This window comes from Neovison vison, chromosome 7 (assembly GCF_020171115.1).
Source record: "Neovison vison isolate M4711 chromosome 7, ASM_NN_V1, whole genome shotgun sequence".
NCBI classification, from domain to species: Eukaryota; Metazoa; Chordata; class Mammalia; order Carnivora; family Mustelidae; genus Neogale; species Neogale vison.
This window is the reverse complement of record NC_058097.1, coordinates 201,078,370-201,097,739: the sequence shown is the minus strand read 5'-3', so window position 1 is coordinate 201,097,739 and position 19,370 is coordinate 201,078,370. Positions and strand designations below refer to the sequence as shown.

The 19,370-nt window shown below is 60.2% G+C and overlaps 3 protein-coding genes across 3 annotated transcripts; 1 reads left to right on the top strand and 2 right to left on the bottom strand.

Annotated features, from left to right (window-relative positions):
• Positions 1-227: 227 nt before the first annotated feature.
• Positions 228-4,558, top strand: YIF1A (Yip1 interacting factor homolog A, membrane trafficking protein). Its single transcript, XM_044259737.1, has 8 exons — positions 228-438; positions 1,136-1,347; positions 1,512-1,616; positions 1,756-1,834; positions 3,336-3,393; positions 3,561-3,716; positions 4,163-4,256; positions 4,354-4,558. The coding sequence occupies exons 1-8, from the start codon at positions 408-410 to the stop codon at positions 4,498-4,500; spliced, it is 882 nt and encodes a 293-aa protein (XP_044115672.1). The 5' UTR covers positions 228-407; the 3' UTR covers positions 4,501-4,558.
• A 369-nt stretch (positions 4,559-4,927) lies between these two features.
• On the bottom strand, positions 4,928-10,703 carry CNIH2 (cornichon family AMPA receptor auxiliary protein 2). Its single transcript, XM_044259738.1, has 6 exons — positions 10,596-10,703; positions 6,854-6,922; positions 6,388-6,435; positions 6,026-6,138; positions 5,752-5,895; positions 4,928-5,570 (listed from the first exon to the last, which is right to left on the bottom strand). The coding sequence occupies exons 1-6, from the start codon at positions 10,674-10,676 to the stop codon at positions 5,543-5,545; spliced, it is 483 nt and encodes a 160-aa protein (XP_044115673.1). The 5' UTR covers positions 10,677-10,703; the 3' UTR covers positions 4,928-5,542.
• Positions 10,704-11,661: 958 nt separating this feature from the next.
• Positions 11,662-19,259, bottom strand: RAB1B (RAB1B, member RAS oncogene family). The gene is made up of 6 exons (XM_044259736.1): positions 19,155-19,259; positions 17,422-17,494; positions 17,041-17,136; positions 16,839-16,934; positions 13,241-13,372; positions 11,662-13,145 (listed from the first exon to the last, which is right to left on the bottom strand). Exons 1-6 carry the CDS (start codon positions 19,166-19,168, stop codon positions 12,951-12,953), a joined length of 606 nt encoding a protein of 201 aa, XP_044115671.1. The 5' UTR covers positions 19,169-19,259; the 3' UTR covers positions 11,662-12,950.
• Between the last annotated feature and the right edge of the window lie 111 nt (positions 19,260-19,370).

Here is a 19,370-nt window from a genome sequence, read left to right as displayed (position 1 = left end):
CGCCCCACTACGCAGGCGCGGAAATAATTCTCAACCCCCTCCTACCTTAACCCATCCATTGGCTGCTCTGGCCCCGAACTAGCAAACCCACCATCCAATCCGAGAGCGCCTTGAATTGCTCCGCCTCTCTCCCTCCCGGAAGTTGACTACTGCTGAAATCCAATTCGGCGAGGTCGGGTCAGCAGCCAATTGGGAGAGGGGAGGAACGAGCTAGCGCCGCCGAGGAGCCAATGGTAGGCGACGGAGGATAACGCTGAGGACATGGCGGCTGCGGTCGGAGAGTTCGCGGACGTGTCGGTCTGTTCCGTAACCCGGGCCGGCGCCCAGGCAGCAGAGCAGCTGGCTTATTAGTATTCGTACCCACGAGGCGGCGCAGCGGGCCCTTGGGGAGCGCCAGCATCGCGGCCATGGCTTATCACTCGGGCTACGGAGCCCACGGTGCGTGGGGCGCGGGGCGGGCGGGACGCGGCCCGACCGGCCGGAGGAGGGTCGGCGGCGCGGCCCGCTCACCCTAAGGGAGAGGGCCAGTCGTGACCGCTCCCCAGGGCGGCGGGTGTCTTTCGGGTTTCCGCCCTGCGGGACTCCACATCGCGTCCCGGACTTCGCCCTTTGGGTCCGATCCTGAGATCGGGCGGTGACAGCACAGCTGGGATTCCCTTGCCCGACCCAGGCACGAACGGGGTCTGCCTTCGGAACTTTCTTTACCTGTCATGGCCCTGTTGGGGCTCTCACCACAGCCCAGGGCCTTTGGGTACCCAGCTATCGCTTTTCCCACCCTTGTTCCTGCGGGGTGCCCTCGCAGTTAGTTATCTTCACCTAGGAACTTTCTCTCTCCCCCAAGGCTCAGTTCAGAGATCACTTCCCTCGAGAAGCCCGCCCCCCCAAACCTATAGGTGGGCAGCCGCTTCCAGGCGCTGCCTCAGCTCTTTCTTTGCCTACATTTAGTACCTCTGGAAAAGGAGCCCTCATCAAAGTTCTTTCTGGGTTACCTACCCCTATGCAGCCCGGATTTCACTAACCGATTGCTGGGTGGCCCCAGGACCCATACAGGGCTTCCCAGCCTGGGGATAGGGGTGGTGGTTTGGGCTCATGCTTGATATTCCTGTCACCTACTCCAGTACCTACAAACCCACAGGCTCCAAGCACAGGGCCCGGGCAGCTCCAGACCCCCCTCCCCTCTTCGATGACACAAGCGGTGCTTACTCCAGCCAGCCAGGGGAATATCCAGCTCCAGGAGCCGACGTGGCCTTCAATGTCAACCACTTGCTTGGGGACCCAATGGCCAACGTGGCTATGGCCTATGGCAGCTCCATCGCATCCCATGGGAAGGACATGGTGCACAAGGAGGTGTGGCCCGCCCCCAGGGCAAGGGTGGCAAGATTTGTGGCCAGGGATGGGGCATCACGGGATCCCGCCTAATTCTCCCAGCAGCCCTCAGGGAAGGAGCACACCGAGGAGCACCCTGAGGTTTGGTGTGCGGCTTGCCCACAGCCTCCTCTCTCCTCTCCCAGCTGCACCGTTTTGTGTCTGTGAACAAACTCAAGTATTTTTTTGCTGTGGACACAGCCTATGTGGCCAAGAAGCTGGGGCTACTGGTCTTCCCCTACACACACCAGGTGAGCTGCCTACCAGGTGAGCTGGTGGGGCCCTGCGCCTCCCTCTGCCCGTCCCAGGGTTTGGCCCCCAGATCTCAACCCCCTTCTTTCTTTTCTTTTTATCTTTTTCTCGTGCCCTGGCTGCTGCTGCCACCGCCAGAACTGGGAGGTGCAGTATAGTCGCGATGTGCCTCTGCCCCCGCGGCAAGATCTCAACGCCCCTGACCTCTATATCCCCAGTGAGTCTTTCTTTGACCTGGGCTGGGGGACCGTGGGGGACTTGTGCCTTGAGGCCCCAACAAGGAGAGAGACGCTCGTGCATTGATTCAGCATCTGCTCGGTGCTTTTGTGTGTGGTGGTTGCTAGACACCTAGTAGACAGAGCAGCAAGACCAGTAAGGAGCTTCCCGCGAGTGCCCTCAGGGCCTTCGGAGTTTTCCCTTTTGCGATCTTCTTGCCTTTTAACTGGGATCGTGTCCTTCCACAGCCTGGAGCTCAGGGCTTAGACCTGATCCTGCGGCTTCTGGGAATGGGACCTCAGGCTGGCTGCTTTTACTCTTACGTACCCAGGAATGACAACAGACTCCACCACAAAGGACTGTTGTGGAGATTCAGGGAGGTGATGTGCACTCAGCAGGGGGCACACTGAAAATAATAGTCAGTGTCACAGCGATTACTGGTCCCCCAAGTCCTCCAACATTGCCTTCTCAGAGGAAGCGGTCACTCCCTTCTGGGTTCCCATAACTGCCCATCCACGTGGCATGGGGTCAGGCTGCCCACCTTGGACAGTGGCTGGCAGGCTGGCCCTCTGACTCCTCTCTGTCCTGGGGCCTGCAAGAGGCGAAGCCCATGGTGGACATCCCGGAGGAGGGGTGAGTGGCCCCGCGCGGCCTGCAGGCGGGTTGCCCGGGCAGCCAGTTGGCTCAGTTGCTCCGGGCTGGCCCCGGTTCTTCTGTCCTCCAGTCCACTTCCTCCCAGAGCCACGTTGTAATGCAGGACTTGCCATCCCCATTTTACGTGTGGAAGTCAGGGCTCAGGGAGACAACTGTCTTTGAAGCCACATAGCTTATAGGTGGTAGAGCTCGTTTCCTGACTTCAGACCCTGTGCTTTCTGGTGGGTGTGTCAGTTCTGGTGCTTCGAGGGGGCAGAGAAGAGGGCCGAGGAGTTCCAGGCTGTGAAAGCCCAGCTCCCCCGGGCTCTGAGCTTTTGTGGAAACAGCAGAGGTAAACTGGGTGGGAGCCCTCTACATTGGTGGGACGGCCAAAGCCAGCGCCAGTGGCCAGACCCAAAATTACTGGCTGAGGTGAAGTCTTCCCCATGGCCGGACTCTGGGGAGAGTCTGGGTTGTCTCCAAGTCTGTATTTTAGTCCAGACTAAAGATCAGTCTGGCTCCTGCCAGTTGGTCTAGGATTAGTAATAGCCTTGGCCCATGATACGGTGTGATCCAAGCAGGAAACTTGAGTTAGTGAGTTTCCTAACACAGGGACAGGGAAGGAGGTGGCTTGGCGGTCCTGAGAGAAGGGTCAGGTAGCATTTACACAGGGAGAGAGGGCTGAGCAGGGAAAGGCATCCCAGGCAGGGTAGTAGGAGTGACTGTGGAGGCTGGGCCTATGCATATGTGGGGGCACGCAGGAAGGGATGTATGGGGAGGAGGTAGGGAGTGTAAATGGCCCCAAATACCTAGCCCGGGGGCTCTGATTGAGGAAACCAGGCGAATGACATCTTTCTGGCTCTTGGCAGCAATGGCCTTCATCACCTACGTGCTGTTGGCTGGGATGGCACTGGGCATTCAGAAAAGGTTAGTCCCCGACGCCCTCCCCATTCCCATCAGCTCCCCTTCCTGCTCTCCTCACCTCCCTAGGGGACCTGTGTGGCCGGTCCCAAGGCCAGCCCGTGTCCTCAGTCTCACACCTGCCACAGGACGGCTGGTTTCCAAACAGCCCTTTTCCCTGCACACGGTCACAGGTTCTCCCCGGAGGTGCTGGGTCTGTGTGCGAGCACAGCGCTGGTGTGGGTCGCGATGGAGGTGCTTGCCCTGCTCCTGGGCGTCTACCTGGCCACCGTCCGCAGTGACCTGAGCACCTTCCACCTGCTAGCCTACAGCGGCTACAAATACGTGGGGTGAGTGCCTACAGGCCAGGCCAGAAGCAGGCCTGGGAGAGGGGCCTGCTGCCGTGGGTCCCCAGCTGGTGTAGCTGTCGCCTTGAATTGTGTCTGCCCTCTCTGGGCCCTGGCTCTTCTGTTAGAGGAACCAGCTGCTTTTGGCATTGTGCTCGGGACCCGTGTACAGTTGCTCAGGTCAGGAGTGTAGGCGAGTCACCCTGGGAACACAGGGGAGAAGGGCCTTGTGCTGGGGGAGTGAAGGGGGTTTCACGTCCACATTCTACACTGAGTCCTAGGCCTTCTAGGTTCATTTTGAGTCCAGGAGCCTCGGGGGGATAGACTGGAGATAAAGGGCCCCAGTGGTGGTGGGTGGGGTCTAGGTGGGCGGTGGGGCCCGTCTGAGGCCCGGACCCTTCTCTTTCTCCTCTCCCCCTCCCCCATCCGCCCCCCCCCCGCCCCCACAGGATGATTCTCAGCGTGCTCACTGGGCTGCTCTTCGGCAGTGACGGCTACTACGTGGCCCTGGCCTGGAACTCGTCCGCGCTCATGTACTTCATCGTGAGTCTGGGGCTGCCCCTCGCGCTTCACCCCGGGGTCGGAACTGGGAACGAGCCTACCCCGCCCGGCCCGGCCTCAGCGCCCTCCTTTCTCTCAGGTGCGCTCTCTTCGAACAGCGGCCCTGGGCCCCGACACCGTGGGGGGCCCAGCTCCCCGGCAGCGCCTCCAGCTCTACCTGACCCTGGGAGCTGCGGCCTTCCAGCCCCTCATCATATACTGGCTGACCTTCCACCTGGTCCGGTGACCCCTGACCCCCACTGGCACTGATTTTTTTCCATATATTGAAGATTTGATTTCCTTGATTGTATTTGACCCTTGTTCCTGGGGACGGGGCTTGGGCGGGGGCTCGCCATTGCCCGGGTTTACCAGGCTCAGGGCACCCAGGGGAGGGCTTCCTGGAGTTGGTGGCCTTGGTACCAATTTGAGAGGGAGGTGGAAGGGTTTCAGCAGGAATGGCTCTTTGGCTGTGGCCAGGAAAGGGAGGAGAGAAGGGAGCGGCTGCTGACGACACCGTGAAGGCCTCTGATCCATCGGAGGGGTTTCCTAGAGGGTCCCGTGGGCGGGTGGTTTGAGCCTCTTTGTACTGGGGATTCAGCTGAGGGCCGCTCCCTCTAGAGTCCCTGTGCCCCATGTCCTCTTCAAGCCTTTCCGGAGCAGAACCGGGGCCCACGTGTTTGCAGTAGTTTATTCATATTTTCTCACAAATGGCCGGGGAGGGGGTGCCGGACTCCTCCAGGCAACATAGAAAATGGGTCCAAGAGACAGGACAGGCTGGGATTGGGGAGAGTGGGGATGGGGAAGGGGGAGGTCTGGAGAGAGAGCCTGGGGGAGGGGAGAGGGCAGACTAGGGGTGGGACTGCCCCCCTGCTGAGCCTGCTCATTCCCGGTGCGGGTACCCCCCCACCTGCAGGGGGAGCCTCAGGGTGGAGGTGGAGGGGGGCGGCCCAGAACTTCCAGGGTCAAGCCCTGCCCTTTGGCAGGGTCCATGTTCCCCCCCAGAAGTGGACAAGGCCGGAGGTTCCGCCCCTTCCAAGACTGACTGCCATGCCTACAGGCTGGCAGAGGAGCCCCTGCCCCATTTAGAGCTCTGCCCAGCCCTGGTCCAAGGGGAGGGGGCTCTGAAGGCGGGAAGTCCCCGCAGCAGCAGTTTGGAGGGGTGGAGAGGAGGCTGGGGGCACCAGTGCCCCCTCCCTCCCCAGGGATGAGGCCTCTGCGGCCTAGGGGTAGGGCTGGGGGTGCACAGGCGTCCGGTCCATTCTGGGCTTGCTCCCTGGCCGGCTTCCCCCTTAGAAACTCACCAACGTATAAACCATACTGCAGGAAGAGGAGGCAGTGAGCCGAATCCCGAGTAGGCCCGGGTACTGGCCGCCCACCCCCCCATACCCTGGGCTGCCCTCAGTCCTTAGGGGAAAAAGGCGGCAACTTGGGGCCCGGCCATTCCTGGAATTGGAGGCACATCCCTTCCCTGGCTTCTGACTGGCGGGCAGGGCCTCACCTGTACAGGTAATAGAAGAAGGAGAGCAGGTAGAAGGCGAGTTTGCACCAGGACTCCTTCTGGCAGTAGTTGAGGATGTCCGCATTCATGATGGAGACCGCATCATACATGACCTCAGAGCCGTCCGCCGGGCGGTGGAAGTACCTGGCGTGAGGGAGGGGCCTGAGCTCAGGCCACCTCAGAGCTCCCCCCATCTCTCCCCTGCTCTCCCGTCCCCCCCCTCCCCAAGGCAGCTTCCAGAGGCGGCCAAGCCTGGGGAGGCTGAGGCCCTCACCTCCAGAGGTGGTAGAAGAGGAGTGGGATGTTGAGGCCCAGGGTCACCCACTCTGCCGCGCACAGAAACATCAGACAGAAGAGGCCGTGGATGGAGTATTCCGGGACCACCAGCTGGGGAGGGAGGGTGAGAGGTCAGCTGCCCGGTGGGAGGGTACCCCGCACCTTCAAGGGCACAGAGGGGAGCCGGGGTTTGGGAGGTGCCCCCCACCGTAACCTCTGGGGACTAAAGAGGCCTCGAGCCTCCCACTCCCTCCCGGTGGCAGACCAGAGGGGCCCAGAGGGGCAAGGCCGCACTCCGGGGTCGCAGAGAGAAGGGCCAACCTGGGATAGGAGCCTCCTGCTACTGGCCCTGACACTGACCTTCCTCAGGAGGCAGCAGATGCGTTCGATGTTTTTTAAACGCTCGCGCTGTAGGGGGAGGAAAAGGTTGGCATGGGGGAGGCGGAGGAGCGGGCACTGGGGGTGCCCCCGCTGCCCTCCCTACATCCCCCGCCGACCCTCAAGTGGCCGCCAGGGGGCGCCAGAGCAGTCGCTGCGGCAGGGAAGCAGCCGCGCCGTCCCCATGGCAACCGTCACCATGGAGGGACCTTCACCCGCGTCTCCACGGCAACGGCCCAGAGCCTGGCAACGGCCGCCCCGCCAGGAGGAACCCGAGCCCTGAGCCCGCGCCAGGTGTTTGCTGGGGGCGGGGGCAGACAGGAAGGGCCACGGCCGGCGCCGGTCCCACCACGCAACCCTTTCTTCCCGTCCCCCATCCCCCTTCTCCTGGGACAGATGGAAAGACAGATGGACGGACACACCTCGGCACAGCACATGTATCACTTACTGCCCGCGCTGGGTTCCCCTGGTCGATGGGGTTCTTGAAGTCGGTCCGCAGCTCGTCAAAGGCTATGATCTGGGGGAGGAGTGTGTGCCTGTCAGGGTTGGGGCAGCAGCTGATGGCCCCCCACCCGTCCTTCCGTGACTCAGGAATTCATGCATGGGCACTGGACCAGATGGAACTTGATGCAAAGGTGGAGAAACTGAGGTTGAGGGAGGGGCGGGGCCTGGCCCAAGGTCACCCAACAATGGGGAATGGCATCCTGGTGTGCTATCGCCCAAGTCAAGCCATATTCACGACGCTTCCGTCCAAAACATCCCAAGAGATGGTGTCTTTTTCTGCCCTTTGCGGGCCACCGGGGCCCCAGAGGCCTCAGGCACAGCCCTCGCCTGGGTAGGCTCCCTTGTTTGGGAGAGCTGTGAAGAATGTTCCAGGGTGATGGGACTACTGGGGTGCCTGGTCCAGCACTGGGCGTGATGGGGGGCAGAGTTCAGGCTGGACTCTGAGTGGGTGACTGGTGAACAAGCGGGGGGAGGGCAGTCCGAGCAGCAGGAACAGCAGGTACAAAGACAGAAGGTTGAAAGAACAAGGAACATTGAGGAAGCTGCAGCTTCCATGGGGTCGAGTGACGGTGTGAGGTGAGCGGGAAGAAGGAAGGAATGTGAGAGATGGGCGGAGATGCTGTGACCCGGGCCCGATGTTTGGACTTTAACCCAAAATAAAGGGGAGCCATTGAGGGCTATAAGCAGCAGAGTAGGACGGTCAGGCTAACACTTGAGGTTGGATGGAGCGGGAAGCACACATTGGCGAACAGTCCCAGCGAAGACCTGTATGACAGCAGGCTTTACGCTTACTACCTCATTTACTGCTTGCAACAACCTGACGGTGTAGGTCCTGGTATTATCCTATCCGTCTTGCAGATAAGGAAACTGACACAGACAGGCTAAGTCACTTGTCCAAGGCCACACAGCTAGTCAGTGGTAAGCCAGGATTCTAACCCAGGTAGACTCCAGCATTAAAATTCTTAATGGCTTTATCCTAGGAAGGCCAGGCCAGTGAGGAAGTGGGGGAAGGGTGGCAGGTGCTGCTCATCGATGATGATAGGCATGGGGACAGCGGCAGTGAGAGTGGAGAGGTGTGGAGGGATTGCAGAGCTGTTTAGAAGCCAGACTCCAGTGGGCTGAATGGCAGGAGTCGAGGCACAGGGGCCCAAGTTGCCTTTGGGTGTTGGGGCACTTGGGAGATGGCAGTGTACTCCTTGGGATGGGGAACTCTTGGGAGGTACAGGTGTTCGGAGGGATGATAAGACAGACCTGGGTGGGGGGCAGTGGGAGCTGACATGGAAGGAGGTCTGGAAGAAGAGTCTTCTGGGGTCCCCTCCCCTCAGCACCAGACCAGACACAGGGCCCATCACCCCCACGTATCCCGGACCCCAGACGGCTTGGAAGGAGAGAACATGGGCTTCCTGGAGGGAGCCGGGGCCATCTGGAGCAGCACCCCCCTCCCCATGGACTCTGGGCAGCCACCTGCCTGCCAGGCACAGCAACAGGGTCCAGCAGGGAGCGGAAGGGTGCCGTCTGTCTGCCCCAGAGCTGGCACCACCAGCAGGCAGCGGGTGTCGCGCCTCCCACCCCCCAGGCTGCCTGGCTCTGACTCAGCCCCCTGGAACAAACAATCCCCCACGATGACAGCTGACACGCGTCACTCACCACCAGGGTTGCCTAGCGACTATTGGGGACTGGGCTCAGGGTCTGGGGTGGGATCTGGGGTCCTGCCCTGGAAGGTTCTGATTCTTACTAATTCGGATTGAGGACCACACCTCCTATACCTATGCCTATCCCACCCCCCTTAGTAGGTCATGCTCTGGGCACTCTGATGTATCTACAACAAACCCACTTTATCCACAAGGAAACAGACTCAGCATGAGTGACTTGCTAAGATCACCGAACTAAATAGCTTAGCTGAGTGAACACCAGACTTGACGCATAATACGTGCTCAATAAATATTTGCTGGGCCCTTTCCCGCAGCCTAGGAGCCTTACAAGGGCAAAGCCTGAGTCCTACTCATCCTTGACTCTCCTTCAGCTGCCCAGACCCCGGTTCTCAGGAAGCATTGACACTGGTGTGTTGGATGGAGGACTGCTCTGAGTAGCCCTTAAGAATAGGGACCCCCAGAGGGGCTGTGGGAGGTCTTTGGGTGGGGAGAGGCCTGAAAAGGGGCTACTAGATTTCCAGGAACTTTCTCCCAGGAACTGGTTAGGTCTGTGTTCCCAGCCTGTGACCCTCAATTTCTCCTGATTTTTGGGACCCCAGCTCTCCTGCCCCCAGGATTGTCCACAACTCTGGGATGAGACAGGAAGCTCAGAGAGATCAAGAGATCAAGATAAAGGGGGAGAAAAGAAAAAGCAACTAAGAGACCCACAGAGAGAGAGGGAGGGAGGGAGGGAGAGGCAAAACCAGGGAGAGGGCTGGAGACGGGAGGGGGGAATGTGTTGGAAGGAGCCTGCAGGGGCTCACTCCTTATGCAGGAGGGGTGCAGTGAGAGCCCATGGAACCCTGAGGTTGAGGAGGGGGTTGGGGGATGGAGAAGGGAGAGATTGGTCAAGAGCCAGACAGGCTCATGGGGGCAGGCAGCAGGTCCCAGGAAAAAGAGAGGAAGTGGGGAGACCAGGTGATAGCAGGTGAGGTAATGAGGAGGAAGGAAAGAGTGGGTTACAGGGGGGAGAGACTGCAGAGGGGTAAGGGAACCCCCCTAGAGGGCATGAAGATCAGGAAGATGTCCTGGAGCACAGGGTGCTGAAACGGACAGACCAGGCCGACCAAGACGACCAAGACGGGCAGTCCTCACTGAGGGGAGAGAGGTGGAGGGAGGGCAGTCAAGGGGGGGGGGCAAGCGTCCCAAACAATGAGCTGGAAGCTGAGTGATATAGCTCTTGGTGAGAGGAAGGGAGCCAGGCAGAGGGGACCACTGAGGAGAAGACCCCAGAGAGAATGAGGGAGAGGGACTCTAAGGGGAGTCGATTAGGATGAAGGATGAGAAATGGACACAGAAAGAGCAGGTGTGAAGCCAGGCCAGAGTGAGAGACAGACCAAAGGGGATACCAGACAAAGGGGGAAGTGGGAAGGAAGAGGAGGGAAAATGGGAAGTGGGGAGGAAACCTGATGAGGGGAAGCCCAGAAAGGAGGGGGCAGGGAAGCCCAAGGTGAGCTGGCGGTGGGGACGAGGTCTCTGGTCTGCTTAAGAGCCGATCGCTGCTGGGTCAGGGAGGTGAGTGAGAGGGAAGGGGTTAATGGACTCTGCGATCTGTGGGTCCTGTAAACAGATGCAGTTGCCATGGCAACCGGCTCCATCACTCCGGCTGGAAAAACCCACAGAGGGGGGGCAAGCAGACAGACAAACTGCCCGACAGACAAACGGGGGCGACTGGATTGGGGGGTGGTAGGAGGAAAGGAACAAGAATCCCAGAATTCTGCCCCACACCCCAAGGCGGCGTGGGGCAGGGGCAGGGGGTCAGAGACCAACTGACATACCCACAGACAGGCGGGGGCGGCGGAGGAAGGGGGCCCCAGGAAGGAAGCCGACAACGGGAGGGGGTATTCATGGGGGCGAACAGAAGCTGACCGAAGGGGTATAGCGGAGAGGAGGCTCCAAGTTTCCGCGGACCCCGAGCCCATCTGCTCGGCCCCCTCCCGCTCCGTGTGCCCCCGGCACCCCCCTACCCCGCCCCCAGCCCCAGCCCGGCCTTACGTGCCAGATGACAAAGAAGATGAGGGAGGCGCACAGCACCAGGGTGAGCATGTAGCAGAACGCGGCGAAGGTGAACGCCATGGCCCCCGCGCCGGGCGGCGGCCCGGGGGGCGCCAGCGCGGGGCCCGGGCGCAAGGGGACGCCCCCCGGTCCGCGTTCAGGGCCGGCCGGGCATGGCCCGCAGGCCTCGGGGGACGCGGGCGGCGCGGCCGGGACCGGGGCCGCGGGGCCGTGGGGCGCGCGGGGCGCGGGCCGGTGGGCTCGGGGGGCGCGTCCGCTGCCGGCTGCCCGGGCCGCGATCGCTCATCCTGCGATCCCTCGCCCGCGGCTCCCTCGCTCTCCAGCCCGCGAAGCCGGCGGGGCGGAGCCGGGGGCGGGGCCGCCGTGCGAGCGGCCTCGGGCGGGGCTGGGTCTCTGCGCGCCCCTCCGCCTGCACCGCCCGGCCGGGGCGCCACCCCCGCCCCAACCTCGGGGACACGTCGGCATGGACGCACATCTCTGGCATGCGCCCGCCCCCGCCCCCCGCGTCACACGAGTTGGGTCCACTCGGAGGAGCGCGCGACCGAGCGCGCGCACACACACCCCTACCCTCACATACAGTATTTTGCACACTAGCCTCCCTGGGAGGCCAGGCTGAGGTCCGAAGTGGGAGGAACTTGGGACCGTCCCGGGGGGGCGAGACACCTGGCTTGAACCCAGAGCAAAGACGGGAGAGGGGGCAGAAGGGGATGCGGGCCGGGCATGATGGGGCACGTCTGCAGCGCAACCTTACAGGCGGGACAGCCGTGCACCTGTGTGGGTGTCCGCGGCTGCTCACCAGGTACTCGCCCATGGCCGCCTGCCTCCCCTGCTGCTGGAACCGTGCTGGGCCCGTGGGGACACACCACAGAAGCGAAAGCAGGCAGCACTCCTGGCTTTAAGAAGTGGGTCAAGGACTTTCAACAGCAACCCTAGGACACACAGCCCAATCCAGGGACCCCTGTACCGCCAGCCAAGCCCAGGGCCCCAGTCCCACTCCCCCACCCCAAGACAGCTCCCACCACAGACCACACTCAGCCACCACAACTTCCTTGCAAAAACCCTCGGCTCACCCGAGGGCCAGTGGAAATTTATTTATTTTTTGTCCTTTCTGTCTTTCCCCAAGTGGCTTTTCCTTGCAAAATGCCTGACATAACACCAGAGGGGAACCTGGGAGTGGGGGCACCCCAGGGACTTAAATAGAAGCTGGAGGGCAGGGCACAGGTGGGACAGGCGAGAGACAGCACAAGGGACATGGCTTCTCAGGTAGAGACCAAAGGTTTGTTTTTTCTGCAGGAAGAAGCTGTGCCAGACGGCGGCGGTGGGGGTGGGGGTGGGGGGAGGCTAGGATCCTGGGTGGGAGGGGGTGAGGGGAGAGGCCCCGGACCCTGGGTCTGCACCGACATTCCCCGGAGGAGAAGCAGTGACAGGGTATGAGGACCTGCCCTCACAGGCTCCAAAGAACAGAAGGGGGAGAATAAGCCAGATGTGCTGCCTCAGAGAAAGGGAAGAGGTGCTGGCAGAGTAAGGGTTAAGGCTGGCGCCCAGCCTCTGGCACGGTGGGCCTTCCGCCTCTGCCTGCCATGGGGACAAAGGGGCTCGGTGGGCAGGCAGCACATGGCCCGGCTCTGGCAGGGCAGGCGGTGGCAGGAGCAGGACCCCTCTGGGCTCAAAGCACAGGCCCAGCATGGCTGTCCGCCCACCTGCTCTAGATGTGCTCAGACCCCACCGCGGCCGGTCGGCTGGAGCTGTGAGTATGGAAGGGGCGGGGAAGAGGCACGGGGAGGAGAGGAAAGGGTGGGCTGCTGGGCCCCTATGGCCCCCATGCCCTTCCTGAGGTCCAGCCCAGGGCCCTGGATCCCGGGTCCTGGATCCCCTGGTCCCATTCCTGGTCCCTAGCGCTCTCACTGCGGCCAGGGACTGTACAGGCCAGGGAGGCTCCCAGCTCTTGGAAAAGGGAGTGGGGAGAGAAGGAAAAAGGGTAAAGGAAAGAAACCCACTGCAGCATACATGGGTCGGGGGGACAAGGGAGGGAAACAGAGGAGCCCTCATCCCGAAGAAAGGTGTGTGGTGGGGTAGCTTTTGAAGTTACCTAGAGGCAGCAGCAGAGCAAGCCCACTTCCCCACCCCAGCCAAAGGTCCTGGGTATCCTCCTTGGGGGCTTTGACAAAACCAGGGCTCAGGGCAGCAGGCAGATGGGCCAGAGGGAGATGGGGAGCCCAGGACACCCCAAAGCCACAGACTCAAATGCCCCAGGAGAGGGAGGCCACCTCCTATCCCCTCCAGGGGCATCATCTGGAGAAGGTGCCCCCTCCTGTCCCACCCCACGTGCCCCTCCTAGCAACAGCCGCCACCAGCCGGCTTCACAGGGGTGCTGTCGATCTTGAGGTTGGGCCGCTCACCCCCCGAAGCTGCCCCAGGCCCCATCCGCTTTTTGATCTCAGCAGCCATGGTCATGAATGCCTGCTCGACATTGGTAGCGTTCTTGGCACTTGTCTCCAGGAAGGGGATGCCCAGAGAATCCGCAAACTCCTGACAAGGAGAGAAGAGAGAAGAAGAGGGGAGGGAGGCGTGAGGGGCAGCAGACCCCAGCCCACCCTGGGTGGCCCGACCCAGGCCCCACCCACCTTGGCCGTGGTGTTGTCCACCACTTTCTTGGTGGTGAGGTCGCTCTTGTTGCCCACCAGGAGCTTGTTGACGTTCTCGCTGGCATAGCGGTCGATCTCCTGCAGCCACTGCTTCACGTTGGCATAGGATTCCTAGAGGAGCCAGAATCAAAACACAGTTATTTTGCTCCCTACACCCACCCCTACTCAAGGCCGGGAGAGCAGGGGCTTCTGAAGGGGGCTTCCCTGGGCTCCCAAGAGAGACAGAACCCCAGAGCTCAGGGACCCAAAGGAAGCTGTCCCCTCTCCTCTAGGCTTGTATCTCCTTCCTGACCTGCTCCCTCTGAGACCCCCAAAGCCAAACCTGGCACAGCACCAGCTGTCTGCCAACAGCTGCGACACCGAACAGACTGGGCCTAAGGGCCAGCCAGCTCTGCTTCCTGCAGCCGGTCTCCCCGAGACACAAAAGGCCAAAAATACGGGGGGGAGCAAGTGACAACAGGAGAGACACCAGAGAGGACACAGAAAAGGAGGGGAACAAAATTCCCCACAGTGGCCTTAAAATCCCTGTAAGGTGTGAAGGCTTTCAGCCCAGTGGTAGGTGGAGGGTCCTTGCAGAGGAGACCCTGGCCCATGAGGGACAGGTGCATCCTGGGAACAGAGCCCCAGATGTTCATCCTGCTTCCGGCACTAACAGCCTCCTTGCTCAGACAGGCTCTCCTGACAGCTGGCCGCTCCCCACCCCCTACCCCGGCTCAGAGACAAAAACAGAACTTTTAGGAACGTGGTTGAGCTAGAGCCACACTTTCCCTTCTCAGGAGTCAAAAGCGTGGTTGACACCCACTGGGTTCAAATGTACACGTGCTGCCACGTCCCAGGCCGGGCCCTGTGGACAACGAAGGGACAAATACCTGGATCCTGCCCCAATGCACTCAGCGGACAGTGGAGGACTAGACAGGGACACACATACACAACGGCGAGACAGGGTGATGAGCGCTGCCGGAGCTCCAGGACCAGCTCCGCCTGGAGACTCCGGCTGACCTGTGTCCGAAGCGACGAACTGGCCTTGTGCGGAAGCAAGCGGAAGGGTGGCAAAGTGCAAGGCGAGGAGAGGACATACACCAGGTCGCGCTTCGGGACTGGTGCGGCACCTCTGGGGAGCAAGGAGAAGCTGAAGGCTGCTGAGACACAGGTCCTGAGCACAGAAGGAGGGGGAAAGGAGGCAGGCCCGAGAACGGAAGGTCTTAGCCGGGCTAAATCTGGACAACCAGGAGCCCCCAAAGGTTTTCTTAAGAAGAGAGCCGGAGAAGTACACCTGAGGCCTGGGAAGACAGGCGGGACAGGAGTGTAGAGGCCAGATCAGACTGGCAAGAAGATGGCGACCAGCTGGGAGGTGGCTGGGACGATCCAGGGAAGAGATATGCCCCGGGCCAGGCAGCGACGCCAGGAAGAGCACGGGATTTAGAGTCCGACCACGCTGGATGAGCCCCAGCTCTGCCACTTGCTGTGTGACCCTACACTGGTCACCTGACCCCTCCGAGCTCCAGCTTCCTCATTTTGATAAAACAGTAGCTCTCCCTGGGGCTGTTGTGCACCAGAGATAATGAATGCAGGCCTGTCTCGTAACAAGGGCTTAATTAGCAGGAGCTGCTCTCATCCTCATCACGGCTATTGTTACAAGGGAAAGGCCTTGAAAGAGAAGGTGGAGGGGGGAGAACACAGGGAAGGGAGGGGCAGGGAAGAGTTTTCTGGTCAGGCCAACAGGACCTCTGTTACAAAGATGGCGATGCGGGAGCCAGTTTAGCGCGAGAGGGGAGCCCAGCGCTAGACGTGCTGAGTTCTGAAGATGATGTGGAGCTCAGGAGAGGTTGCCTAGGGGCAGGGAAGGGTAAGCTCAGAAGCCAAGAACCTTGGGTTCAAACACTGGCTTTGCCTCTCCTAGCAAACGAGCTCGCTATGAGACCATGGGCAAGTTACCCAACACCTCCCCCAGCGTATTTCACCTGGAAAAAAGGGACCCCAGCGCTTAGTTCGCTGGGTGATACGATGAAGGTCAGAACTACTGCACAAAGTGCCAGCAAAGTAGAACACAGAGAAGATGCACAGTGACAGCTGTTTATACAGGAATGACAGAACAGAAGACAGAAGTCACGCCTGGACGCCTGGGTGGCTCAGTTGGTTAAGCAGCTGCCTTCGGCTCAGGTCATGATCCCAGCGTCCTGGGATCGAGTCCCACATCGGGCTCCTTGCTCAGCGGGGAGCCTGCTTCTCCCTCTGCCTCTGCCTGCCATTCTGTCTGCCTGTGCTCGCTCTCCCCCCCCCTCTGATAAATAAATAAAAATAAATAAAATCTTTAGAAGACAGAAGTCAAACCACAAAGTGGCCAGACCCACGCAGGAAAAGTCAGGAAGCGTTAAGATTGGGGGTGGGGAGGGGTACAGAGGGCAGGGACTGCGGCGGTGGTAGTACAGGGCAAACTGGTCCAAAGTCACTGAAAAGAGAAGCTAAAGCAGCAAGAGGCAGGAGAGCTGGAGACAGCAAACTTGCCAAGGAGAGGGAGGAGGAGGAAGGTAGAAGCCATGAGAGGTTGATCAGGGCCAGAACTGCAATGAGGTCATGGGACTGGGCAGCTAGAGGCCCCTGATGACCTCTGAGTAGTGCACAGTCCACCCACAACTTGTCCAGAAAGCATCGTGAGTTCCTGGTGAGCCCAAGGGCCCAGCTGCCCCTCGGAGCAGGAACTCCTCCAGGCCCAGGGCTGATGTAAACGTTTCCGTGTCCCCAGGGCCTGCTCCCCACTAACCAACGAGGTTTAGTAGAAAGAATAAAGCAAGTAGAATCAGAAGACCGAGGTTTCCTCTTTCTGCCACTTAACTAGCTACACGGCCCCAAGCAAGTCTCCTCACCGCTCTGACCCATTTTCTCACCTGTAAAATGGGAACCTGCTGCAGACTTCTTCAGAGTGTTAAGAGGCCGTGGCAAGTTGTATAAAGCGTAAAGGACGGTAGGACTGTCTCAGCCTGTTACCACCACCGCTGCCGCAGCAGACCCAGGGCTCCTACCCTCTGCTCATGATGCGCCCAGAGTGCTAGGCTCCCTCGCCCGTCTAAAGCCCTGCACTCGATTCTCCAGGTGTCTTCACACAGGAAGCCAGGGGCCCGGCACAGCAACCAACCAGCTCACTAAACCCCTTCAAAACACAGGTGCCTAGAAACTCTAAAATAAGGCACCAAGTTCAGCCAGGAGGTGTGAGGCCCGTTTCTGCCAACGCCCCTCACCGGGGCCTCAGAAGAATGCACTTCTGCAGCGGTTTCCCTCCCTGTGAAATGAGTCCAAGCACAGTCTCCCTTCCAGGCAGCATCGGAAGGGAGGATGGGAAGAGTAAAAGGAAACAAGAACCAAAGACCTGGAGCGCCTGGCTGGCTCAGTCAGTACAGCATGTGATTCTTGATTTCAGGGATCATGAGTTCAAGCCCCATGCTGGGTGTGCAGGTTACTTAAAAAAAATAAAATCCTAAAAAAAACAAGACAAAACCAAAAAACCCAAAACCCAGAACAAAACAAGAACCAAAGACCTAAAGCCGAGGAGGCAAAACTGGAGATGTGACCTGAGGAGTACCTGGTCGGTGACATCGTACACCACAATGATGCCGTGAGCCCCCCGGTAGTAGCTGGAAGTGATGGTCCGGAACCGCTCCTGACCAGCCGTGTCCCACTACAAGACAGCAGGAGAGAAGGGCAGGTCAGCGCCAGGCTACTTCCCCGGAGCCCCCACCCCTCCCAAGGCCTCTGTACCAGGGACTGGGAAGAGCGACACTCACGATCTGAAGTTTGATGGTTTTGCCATCCAGCTCGATGGTTCGGATCTTGAAGTCCACCCCGATGGTGCTGATGTAGCTCTCCGTGTATGTGTCATCCTGGAAAAGGACCAACAAAATGGCCTAGGTGAACAGGCCCAAAGCCCATTTAGAAAATCTCCCTCCAGCCCCCTGCCCCGGCCAAGCTTGTAACTGCTAAGCCCCCACTTTCAGCACCCCAACCTGCCAGCCCTGTGTCTTTGTTCAGTCAGAGATGTTACTAGAAGGTCCTGCGACTTCATCCTTGGTTCCAAGGTCTTGCAACCACTGTGCTCTGGGTTGCCCCCTCTCCCTCCTGCCACCAGCCAGGACCCCCAGTGGATGGTACGGAGGCTTCTTACTCACAGCAAACCGCAGAAGCAGGCATGACTTGCCCACGCCCGAATCACCAATCAAAAGCAGCTTAAACAGGTAGTCACTAGAGAGAAAGGACGGGAAGGCATGAAGGAAGGCAGGGAGCCCACCCGTACGCCATCCTACAGTCACAATTCCGGCTTTCTCCCACGCTGTGAGGCTTGCCTTGGTTCGGAGTATCTAGGTGCTCACAATATCCTCCCACAAGTCCTGGGAAGAATAGGGCTGACCACCCCCCATACTACAGCTGGCCCAAAGGTCTGAGTCTGAATTTCCACTTTACAGAGAAAGAAACTGAGGCACAGAGAGGGAGGCACATAATCTACCAAGGATCACCATCATTAGGAGAAAAAGCTGGGTGTCCTACCCTGACACCTGCCAGACTGTGGTCTCTGGGCCAGTAGGGGCTAGTTAGGAAACCCCCATCACTGCCCTGGGGCCGATCTGGCTTGGCAGGGGAGGTCCCAGAAATGGAAGCTAGGGCCCAACCTAGAACTTGTTAAGTGAGTATCTATGTAAAGAGCCTGGTAGGAAGCCTCTAAGGGGTGGCCAACGAGTAGCAACGACCGCAGTTAAAATGCACTGAGTTCCTACTTTGCACCTGGCCCTATGTTAAACACTGCAATGCATCATCTCATTTAAGCCCCTCACATCAGCCCTCTGCAGTGGACGGTGTTATTCCCAACTAATGAGGAAACCAGAGGTCAGAAGAGGGAAGTGACTTGCCCTAAGTTACACAGCTGTTAACTTTAAGACTGGAAACCAGGTTCAGACTCCAGAGTCTCTGGGAGAGCCTGCTGGTTCCCTTCTGGGTCCCTTACAATCCAGCTCAGAGCTTCTCCCTTCCCCAAGGAAATCTGAGGCCTGGATCTGGAGGAGAAATAGGAAGTGGCAGAAGAGGAAGACGACAACTGACACTGGGGGAAAACTGTCAGGAGAAGTCCGGGGCAGACATGTGGGCCACCTACCCGCAGGGGGAGTGACCAAGAAGTGAGGAGAGTCTGAGGTACAGAGAATCCCACTGGAAGGGGAGAAACAAATGCCACATTCATCTAAACTTCATCGGCAGCGTGACGGCGAAGGGAAGGGGTGTGACGGTGGCGCAGGGGGCCTGCACAAAGGTGAGGAGAAGGCGGGAAGGGACTGGCCTCCAGGAGCGCCAGGGCAGCAAGACCCAGCAAAGGCCGAAGCGGCAGCCCCTGAGGGGAGGACCTCCGGGACAGCGACCCAGGGCACTCCCTCGGGGCCTCCCGCGACTGCCCAGCCCCGGGAACCGGATTCCGGGAGAACGGGAAAAACAGAAAAGATTTACTGTCAGACCTAAAGGGCCCGAGTGTGGACAGGCTCCAAAACGCCGGGACCGTCGTCAGCACCCAGACCGCCACTGCAAGCAGCAGGTGGGGAAACTGAGGCCTGGAGAGACCGAGGCTGCGGGGTCACCTGACCAATAGGCCTGTTAGGGATCGGTGCTTCGGGCTGAAGTAGTGCCCCTTGGGGTCGCAGTGTCTGGGTCCCGGGTGCAAGAACTCGGGGTGCCGAGCCGGGGTCCTGGGGCCCCCCGGGGGGAGGGGCAGGACCCGGATGTGGGGGGGGGGTCAGCGGAAGAGGGACCCGGATGTGGGGGCACCGCTCCGTCCTGACCCAGGCCGGACAACCCCGGTAAGCGTACAGCCCCGTACTCGGGATCGAGGCTGCGCCGAACGGCGCGGGCGGGGCTCACTCACTATTCGGGGTTCATGGCGGCGGCGGTGGCCCGCTCGGTCGCTCCCAGTCAGCTCTGCTCCGCCTCCCGTTCCAAGATGGTGGCCGCTCCGCCCCAGAGGCCCCGCCCGCGACGCGCAGGCGCAAACATTCCCGACTGGGGCCTTGCCGCGTTGCTTCTCGGAACTTGTAGTCTCTTCACTTTGCCCGACCACACCCCTCACCCCCACGCCTGCTGT